General features: G+C 39.8%; 1 protein-coding gene and 1 long non-coding RNA gene across 2 annotated transcripts; both read left to right on the top strand.

Annotated features, from left to right (window-relative positions):
• The first annotated feature begins 1,345 nt into the window (after nucleotides 1-1,345).
• Nucleotides 1,346-8,240, top strand: LOC114571782 (high affinity choline transporter 1-like). The gene is made up of 6 exons (XM_028602975.1): nucleotides 1,346-1,529; nucleotides 2,638-2,754; nucleotides 4,404-4,483; nucleotides 6,201-6,354; nucleotides 7,143-7,360; nucleotides 7,558-8,240. The coding sequence occupies exons 1-6, from the start codon at nucleotides 1,346-1,348 to the stop codon at nucleotides 8,047-8,049; spliced, it is 1,245 nt and encodes a 414-aa protein (XP_028458776.1). The 3' UTR covers nucleotides 8,050-8,240.
• Nucleotides 4,522-5,958, top strand: LOC114572430 (uncharacterized). Its single transcript, XR_003694767.1, has 3 exons — nucleotides 4,522-4,559; nucleotides 5,569-5,717; nucleotides 5,838-5,958. It is a non-coding gene; the product is annotated as an uncharacterized LOC114572430 (long non-coding RNA).
• Nucleotides 8,241-10,049: the final 1,809 nt, after the last annotated feature.

Below are 10,049 nucleotides of genomic sequence, written 5' to 3' on the forward strand. Positions count from 1 at the left end.
ACTTGAGTAAGATAGGAGAGATAAAGAAGCAGTGAGACAGTTATTTAAAGCAGGACAGTCTCAATTATCTGCCGTTTACCTGTTTTTCTTCACCTCTACTTTTTTCTACAGGCATCACACAGAGAGACTCTGTGAGTGATCCGTGCTTCTGTCTTGGTAGTGGGCTTAGTTTCTACATCACTGACCAACCTGGAAAACAGCATGTTACTGTTCTGGTTCATTGGTTCTGAAGTGGGCTATGTCATAATCTTCCCTCAACTCATCTGCGTCCTCTTCTTCAACATCTCCAACAGTTACGGGGCTGTGATGGGTTTTCCGGTGGGAACTGTGTTAAGACTGCTCAGTGGAGACCCATCACTAGGGTTAGCACCAGTCATTCACTTCCCAGGATGCACTCTTGAGGACGGTGTTTATGTCCAGTACTCTCCGGTTAAGACCATCTCCATGCTGTCTGCCATTGCTGCCAACTTGTATTTCTCCTACCTTGCTTCTGTGCTCTTCAACAAAGGCCTGCTTCCTGAGAAGTGGGATGTGTTCAAAGTGAAAGTCCAGCACTCACCACAACCACTGACTCCAACAGATGGTGCAAATCAAGATGAGAATGTTATCTTTTTAAATGACTAAATGAGGGGGCTACATTAACTACTACATGTTTACGACTCCTGTCCACACTACTACGGCATTACAGAGCACCTAACCAGAGACCGTTGGAAACACTGCTGCCCCCGTTTTTCGAAACGACGATCCCGACACCGCGTTCGCCTCCTGATTGGGTCTTGATTGTGTTTTAATGATTTGGGTGTGCATTTCTGTTGATTTAGTGTTCATGTTTGTTTACATTTATTGGTGTTACCCGAATGGGGATTGATGGCCTCTGTGTTCAATGTCAATTAAATATCTTAGAAATCTGTAACTGTTTCCTGAGTGAATCAACCCACTTCTGACTGCAACATCAATAAAACACACCTCACCTAGGACAGGAACAGTTCAGAACACAGTCCCATGAGCCTTTGCACTGCTTCAGCGCAGAACAGTCAATATAGGGTACAATGGTGTACTGCAGAGTGTGTTGTGTACACTCACTTGTTCAACTGCTCGCTAACACAAATATTTAATCATGATGTTGTTGTGCCTTGTCCACCCCTGACAAGTGACCAACTAGCCAAACCTGTAACAATCTATTTCACCAGAGGGCATTGACAAATACTTAAAGTGGAGGAGCTTTCTTTTTTTTTCTCTTTTATGTTGTCCCCCTTTTCTTTAACTGTCAGCCAGTGAGTCACTCAGTTGGTCGGACATCAGCTGGTCAGACATCAGCTAGTGAAATAGCCAGTCATCCTCCATCATGGCTGTTAACATCCCAGGAGTGATAGCGATGGTGTTTTTCTACCTGCTGGTCCTTGGGACCGGCATCTGGGCTTCTTTCAAGTCCAAAAGGGAACAGAAGAAAAGTACAGCCACTGGAACGGAGATGGCCCTGCTGGGAAACCGGAACATTGGCTTGGTGGTGGGGATCTTCACAATGACAGGTGAGGAGAACACAGCTGACACAACTAGGACAGAAACTGTGAATTACAAGGTTGTGATTATTAAGGACATATATTTATCATATTATGAAATATCTTGAAAGTTCTTCACAATGGTGTTGTAACTGTTGCCTGCAAACTCATATAAACAGTTTCCATTAAGCAACAAGATTGTGGTGTTATTCTGTACTTTCTGTGCTGGTTGAGGGTGTGGCTGGTTTAATAACCAGCCACACCACACTTTGCACTTGTCTTGTCATACCTGGTGGAACATTGTTCGTGGCTATTGCGTGGTCAATGATGTGGTTGTGGTGTACTGCCTGTATAAGTTTATTGTATGTTTTACTGGTGGCTCTGGTCTCTGGGTCTGGTGGTTGGGTGAGAGTCTGAGTGGGTGGTATGTCCCTCATCTTGATTCTCAGTGTGGGAGGAGTGTTGGGTGAGGGCCTTTGAGGGATATTAAGGGACATGAGTGGTGTTGGTGTATGTGGTGTGTGCAGACTGTGGGGGACTCACAGATGAGTCCCCCACAAAATGCAGTTCCAGTACATTAATAATGTTCAGTTGATATGTGCCTTTTGCATATTCTTACATTATTATTATTCTTATTCTTAAATTAACACTACAAATTAACACCACAAACAAGGTTCCAGCTCACTTGATGGATACTTTAACGCATTTACACACAACACACACAGAGAAGAGGGAACGAGGTGGTCAATAGTCAGACCTCCCTGATATAATTGGGGTGGATCAAATATTGGAAACACCTCTCAGTATAGCGCACAATAATTCAACAGCACCGCAAACAGCAGCCTCCAAAATTATCATAAAGTTCAACAGAAATCTCTCTAAAAACAGGTTTGACAAACTGAACATTAAAACGGGGTAGGAATTATTGCAGATCTCCAGGGCTCAATAAATATTAGGCTTAGGTAGATATTTGCAAAAGAAAATATTAAAAAAAATATGCAATGAACTATCTTCCTCTGTATTACATCAGATAGAGCTCTTTGAATGTGTGAAATAAAACCTGTAATGAATCTAATTGGTCCAAATAGCTGCTCTTTGTTCACCAAATGACTTGCTTGTGTGTTAATCCATCCCGTAGCTACATTTGTTGGAGGAGGCTTCATTGTTGGCACAGCTGAGATGGTGTACACGCCTTCTATGGGACTCACCTGGGTATTGGTGATGTTAATGGCATACAGCTCATCTTTTATTATTGGTAAGAGTTTGAAATTACATTTGAAATTATACTGTATGTATGGACTTAAACAAGGCGAAGTGAGGGAGTGTTTTAACAGTTTAAGGGAAATCATCTGTGTCTTGACACAAACACAAGCCAATTGTTATTGCTGCACAATCTGACCCACAAACATGATTCCATGTATCCCTGATGTTACCATAATAAACTTGAGAGTCATGCTGTGCTATTGAGGTTGAAGAGTGCCATCAGTTTAATTAATAATTATTAAAAATAATAAGAATACAAAGTTTAGGTTTATCTTGAATTCAACAGATGTGTCTTTAAATGAAATAGAAACTGTATTTACAATGCAAAGCAGGAGACACCAGTAATGTGAAATTGATGTTGACACATTCCTTATATAATGTTTATTAAATAGTGAACTGTATAGGGAATGACCAAACGAGATTTCGGACACTCACTGAAAACACATTGCTGCGAAACTTGCGTCAGGAGATGCGCCCGTTGATTGTGTGACGGAGGCACCTTTAAATAAAATGTATTATTATTATTATTATTATCAGGTAAACAAACCAAAACAAAAATACTTCTAATACGTCCGTGAAAAAAACCGAGCACCCAGGAGGATAGGGAACAGTTTCGAACACAGCTTGCCAGTCCTAAGTAAGCTGTAGCCTATCATTAAGGATCATAGGCCACACGCATCTGTGTGTGTGTGTGTGTGTGTGTGTGTGTGTGTGTGTGTGTGTGTGTGTGTGTGTGTGTTGCGATGGTGGTTGGGGTACAGTGAGGGAGTGGAGGAGGGTGGGCAGACACAATTTTTTTGACAGGTCAAAAAGTTCATTTAATGGAGATTATACCTTTCAAGTTCCTTCTTTAATTAAAAAAACTGTGAGTCCAATCGCCAAAATATTATTATCACCAGAGAGAAAGATCTCTGCCGAACGCGTTGAAGTGATTTGTGGTTTTAAATATATGCGACACAGAGCAGGTTAGAAAAATTCCGCTGTCTGCCTTCTTTCAGAAATGTCTTGTCTTAGTTTTTATGGTAGTCTATTGGCCAGTTGTTTGGCACTCCCGTCGCTTGGAGTCTCACAGTGCCAAACGTTTGATTCCATAGTTGTAAATATGCATGCATAGTCACTTAACAGACATTTTAATTAAATTAAAGTGTTTGAAATTACCGCTTTAATGCTTTTAAGATTATAGGGAACCTGTATTCATTTTTTGTTTTACATTTCATTGTTTGCTAACTAGCTAAACACCACTTAGTTAGCCTGTGGCTATATTCCTTAAACAAACATTTCATTGTTTGCTAGCTAGCTAAAAAACACTTAGTTAGCCTGTAGCTATTCCTTAACAAAACTAAACATTGTTTGCTAGCTAGCTAAGTCAAATAGCTTAATGTTACTTATGAGTTGGCAGAGAAACTCTAATGTGTGTGTGTGTGTGTGTGTGTGTGTGTGTGTGTGTGTGTGTGTGTGTGTGTGTGTGTGTGTGTGTTTGTATTACCTAAAGTCATTTCTGCTTTTTAAATTTGAATATGGTGGAAATAAATCAATCATGTTAACTTTACACCCTACAACTTTTTCTTGTTTTGTTATTTCCCTCTTACTTGATTACTATTTTTTCTAATTGTGATTTCTTCTGTCCTCTTATAAATAAAGGTGGCTTGGTGTTTGCAAAGCCAATGAGAGAAAGAAGGTATGTGACGATGCTGGACCCTTTCCACGCCAAGTATGGAAAAGTACTAACAGCTGGACTCTGCTTGTTTTCACTTTCTCTTGATGTGCTCTGGGTACCCTTAATACTCATTGCTTTAGGTATGTTACATAAGTACTCTTCCTTTATTGTAGCTATATATGTAACTTTATTTAGCATTCACTTATCTGTTAATTAATAACTTAATGTCTTAAATGAAATAAATGTATACTTGGATGTAAATTACGACCTACGCTGTGTAGATATGACTTACTTCAATGAACGTAAACTAGGCTGACCAGATTTCCCGCAGCTAAAACCAGGACACTTTGCACGTGACCGTAGTGCTAGTGCACACACACGCTTTTTAACGTGAACATGTGCCAGCCCAGGTCAGACATAGACACAGACAGTACCTTCATTATTTTGATCATGGCTCCTCATCTAATAATAACAGTGTTTTTTTCCTGTAAAATTAACAAAATTGCAGCAACAGCCTTTTTCAGTTTAGTGTGAGATTTATGTTGAGATTTTTTCTAAAAACGATTCTTTGAAGTGTTATTTATTCCAATAACACCAAAAGAATTAAAATGATTTATTGAAAATTTTGAGCATTAACCAGTTCATTTCCTGCATTCTGGTGAATTTTTATGCACATATGTCTACCTTTTTCTGAATCAATGTATGCTGCAAATATCTTTATGTAAAGAGAAACATAGATGACAATCCAAATATAAAAACATAATGGAATATATTGAAGTAAGGCTCTCTGGCATTCTGTTTTGCTTTCATCTATTTATTCTCCTGTAGATCGACTTTTCTAATTATATCTGAGTCAGCACACATGTAGCCTAGGCATCATTTACTCCTCCCTCCTGTTTGGCATCTTTTGTTGAGGAAGTAACCTCCTTAAATGTGCATATGACAATTATTCAACTCAATGATACATTAATTCATTTTAATTTATTAATAGACCCCTGGACTGTAATATTTCAGATGTGTTTGAGCAAGATTTCTGCTCATGTCCAAAACTTTGTGCACATTCCGGGACGTCTGGTCACCCTAATGTAAACGCGTATTATTCGCACAAAGACTGGTTATAAAATGTCACTGATACAATATGTCTGATAGGAGGAACCATGAGTGTGGTCTTGGATTTGTCCTTCCCTGTGTGCGTTTGGATCTCTGCTGCCGTTGCCATTACCTACACACTGCTGGGAGGTCTCTACTCTGTGGCCTACACAGATATTATACAGCTTGTGCTCATATTCTTCAGCTTGGTGAGTTTGCTTTACTTTAAAAGAGTTCTAAAACACTTTTACACAGGGAATAAAACACTCCAAGGACGTACATAAAAGTTGTGTGTATATAAATCTTTCCATTTCTATTTGTCTCTGCAGTGGATCTGTGTTCCCTTTGCTTTGATGAACCCTTACTCTTTGGACATTAGCCAGACACTGATGAACAACACCTTACACACTCCCTGGATTGGTACAACAGGACTGAAAAAGACCTGGATAATGATTGATGATTTCTTTTTCTTTGTAAGGAAGCAATAACATGGCTGATAGGAAATGGAATGCAATTTGCTCCAGTCTTGATAGATATCTGTAGAAAGAGGATAACATCCATATTTAAATCAGGTTTTTTTTCATTTTAACTTAAGAATCAGGCCAAGGCTATTATCTAAAACAGTATGTCTGTGAATGTTGAGGTTGCAACACAAGTGTTTAATTTTACCAACTAAATATGTTCCTTTTCAGGCACTTGGGGGTGTGGGATATCAGGACTTCCACCAGAGGACTTTGTCGGCGTCTTCAACATCCACAGCCAGGATCACTTGCTTTATCGCTGCTGTCATCTTCCCTGTATTTGGGATACCTTCTATACTGCTTGGGGCAGTCGCTGCATCCACAGGTATTAACATATTCTACGTACTGGGGTAAGCTGTGAAAACTAATATCTTCAAGAAAGAGAAATAATGTTTGTGTCAAAAATTAAGACTACATCCACACCAATAAAAAATGTTAACAGCATTTTAAAATAAAACCAATTTCCGTCCTGACAAACCTTTTAGTAGTGATGTCCAAATGAAGCTTTGTGAACCATTATGTGTTCACCCAATAAACCCACAGGACATTGGAACTGTCGTAGATTGCTTGAATAATAGCTTGCATCCTGCGCATATAGGTGGTAGTAACAGTGACTGATAAGACCCAATCAGGGAGCGAACGTGGCTGTCCAGACTTAAACACAATCCCACAGTTATGAAACTAAAATGGGGTCAGCAGCGTTTTCAAATGTCTCATTTTAAGGGGTGGTAGTGTGGACGCCAGACGTAAAGAGCAGCAAAAGTTTTGCATTTTCATAAGAAAATGTAATTAACTGGCTATGATTTTTTCATGTTGGCTCAATATAACAAAATCTTCAGGAGCAGAATATCCTTAGAATCCATGTTCCAGACTGGAGGCCAAATGCTCAAGGGCCTATATGAGTGCCTGTGCCATTAAAATGAACCAACTGCGTGAAGGTGATCTGAATGGTATCTTGGTTAAAAAAATCAACTGGGCCCACTGTGCTCCTTATATCCTTTCTCACAGTACTTAGTTCACTCCTTAGTATATAGAGAAGGCTCATATCAGAATCTCTCAAACAGATAATGTGACTATTTTTCAGTGTTTCCTTCTTGTGTGTCCATGCCTCAGACTGGAACCTGACTTCCTATGGTTCTCCATCTCCATATGAACGAGGGGAATCAGCTCTAGTTCTGCCCCTGACCCTGCAGCACCTCACCCCGTCCTTCATCTCCATCATCGGTATTGGATGTGTGGCTGCTGCCGCGATGTCATCGGCTGACTCTGCTTTGCTTTCTGCAGCTTCTCTCTTCACCTCCAACATATACAAGAACATCCTGAGGCCTCAGGTGAAAAGTTAATTTGTTCTCCACCTTCCGAGTCACAAAATAAAGTGAATGAGTACAGGAGAGTATAAATTGAATAAAGTGGTATGAAGGAGAAAGATAGCAGAGATAAAGAAGCAGTGAGAGAGTTATTTAAAGCAGGACAGTCTCAATTATCTGCTTTTTACCTGTTTTTCTTCCTCTCTCCTTTTTTTCTGCAGGCTTCAGACAGAGAGACTCTGTGGGTGATCCGTGCTTCTGTCTTGGTAGTGGGCTTAATTTCTACATCACTGACCAACCTGGAAAACAGCGTCTTACTGTTCTGGTTCATTAGTGCTGAAGTGGGCTATGTCATAATCTTCCCTCAACTCGTCTGCGTCCTCTTCTTCAACATCTCCAACGGTTACGGGGCTGTTATGGGCTTCTTGGTGGGAACTGTGTTAAGACTGCTCAGTGGAGACCCATTACTAGCGTTAACACCAGTCATTCACTTCCCAGGATGCACTCTTGAGGACGGTGTTTATGTCCAGTACTCTCCGGTTAAGACCATCTCCATGCTGTCTGCCATTGCTGCCATCTTGTTTTTCTCCTACCTTGGTTCTGTGCTCTTCAACAAAGGCCTGCTTCCTGAGAAGTGGGATGTGTTCAAAGTGAAAGTCCAGCACTCACCACAACCACTGACAGCAACATATGTTGCAACAGAATACACATGATTATGAGAATTTGAGCAGAACACAGTCAGATTTTGAAAGTGTTCCTGTGTGTAGCAGTATCAGTTTTCTTTAAGCATAATATAGACTAGTAAATACCATAGACTGTAAAAAAAGATGGACGACGCATCTCCACTTCCTCCCATTGTACAAAAGTAAAGCCACAATATCCAGGATACAGGTGCTGCCATCTTGAAATTTTGGAGTCTGTGCAGAAGTTATAGGGCAGTGGAGCCCAATCACAAGTCAATCTCCACTGTCAATCATGACGTTTCACACTGTTTTTATAGCATCAAATAACTAATAAAAATCTTGTACACTTGAACAAACATCAGCATCGTAAGAGCTACCTAAAATGACAGAAACAATCTTTGGGAAAAATGTATTTGAAGTGTACTTTTTGTAGTTTTTAGTTTGGCCGATGTCCCATGACCTTTACTGCAGCGAGCCACCAGGTGGCGACCGAGATGTTTTGGCTTCACTTATACACTCAGTGGTGTTTTAAGCCCCCAACATTGACTTCAAGGCAGCACTGCGATCTTCGACTTCAAAGCAATTAACAAACCCTAACTATTGCCTAATCCTAGTGCCGTCCAGGCAGTGCTGCCTGGAAAAAGATATTGGGGTTTAAAACACTTTTACAGTCTGTGCATCAACCTAGTAAGGAGCTCAAAGTACATCACTCTGGAGATTTTTGCATCCACAATGTATCATCAAAAATAAATACTGTGTTCCAAGAAAGTGCCCATTGATTTCCAGTTAAAGTTTTAATCTTTCTGATTGGCTCTTGCTTTGTGTGGCTCATTGTTCATGCACATTAAGTTTTCTGAGTTCTGAGAGTTTTGAAATGATTTAATCTGCTTAAAAAGGAAATCACAAGGCGTAATAATTGACTTTTGTTTGCATTCAGATGTTTTTTGTTGTACACTGGCCACTGGGACAAATTGGCAGCAAGGTGTAATGCATATTAAAATATAACTACAAAGAATGTGATCCCAATGCAGTGTGATGTGTATAGATTTATTGTTATAATGTTCATAAAATATATTACATTAAACAGTATAACTGTCTGGTACTGTACAATACACAGCTAAAATATTTCTTTACCTAAACTGTGAACTAATGCTAATTTTATATGAACCATTTTAAAATACACATTCTATGTCATGGTATGACATGTTTTCTGTCCCCACTTAGAGGACAGTTATCCAAAATAAAGCAGGATTTCAAATGTAAATAGTACTTTTGTAGACCTTCAGGCAACATTTAGCATTATAGTATCAGAATATAAACACAATGAATGTTTCTCCTTTCATGCTGCTTCCGTCTTCCCTTTACTTGCTTCCTCTTCTTAATCTCCCGTCTCTAACTGGGCTGTCCAAGGGTGAACAGAAAAAAGTTAAGAGTAGTGGAAGGTCGACTCTGTTTACAAAAATGATTCTTGGATGATAGTCGTTTCATATCCAGGCAAAACAATGTGATGTCATGTGATCCCACACAGCATCTGATCTTCTAATGGAGTAACTTTTGGAGCAGTAGACTCCAATTGTTTCTTTTCTTTTATATTATGTTTTCTTCTTCCACTTGCATCCATAAGTCTGTTGTTGTTGTTGCTGTTGGGTGGCGTGAAAAATAAATTAGGCGTGCATATAAATTCCTGACATAATGTTCAGGATAGGTCTCTTCACTATTCAATATGCCCTTGGTTATCTCTGGAGCCTGGCAGATGGAGAATTACAGAAGTAATAATAATGGGTTGATTACAAATCACTGTACCTTACACGGAGATAAGACTGGACATGTTTTACCAGTCTGAGCTCATGTTTAGGACGGTGCCATGTCATTTCTCCGACGCTCCATTGTTATGACCTCTCAATAACCCAAACAACCCACTAGTCTGACGTTCACCGATATTACAAATCCCACCATGGCCATGCCAAGACCAGCCCTTCAATAGCATTTATTGGCCAGGCGTCCATGCTTACGCAAGGTAACGTACCCCC

Source organism: Perca flavescens, chromosome 17 (assembly GCF_004354835.1).
Source record: "Perca flavescens isolate YP-PL-M2 chromosome 17, PFLA_1.0, whole genome shotgun sequence".
NCBI lineage: Eukaryota > Metazoa > Chordata > Actinopteri > Perciformes > Percidae > Perca > Perca flavescens.

What these genes read in the sequence shown, in the direction of transcription:
- LOC114571782 (XM_028602975.1), top strand. Translation starts at nt 1,346, where the DNA reads ATGGCTGTTAACATCCCAGGAGTGATAGCGATGGTGTTTTTCTACCTG. An exon ending in GGGGATCTTCACAATGACAG is followed by an intron (nt 1,530 to 2,637) that starts GTGAGGAGAACA and finishes TCCATCCCGTAG; the next exon opens with CTACATTTGTTGGAGGAGGC. An exon ending in GGCAGTCGCTGCATCCACAG is followed by an intron (nt 6,355 to 7,142) that starts GTATTAACATAT and finishes TCCATGCCTCAG; the next exon opens with ACTGGAACCTGACTTCCTAT.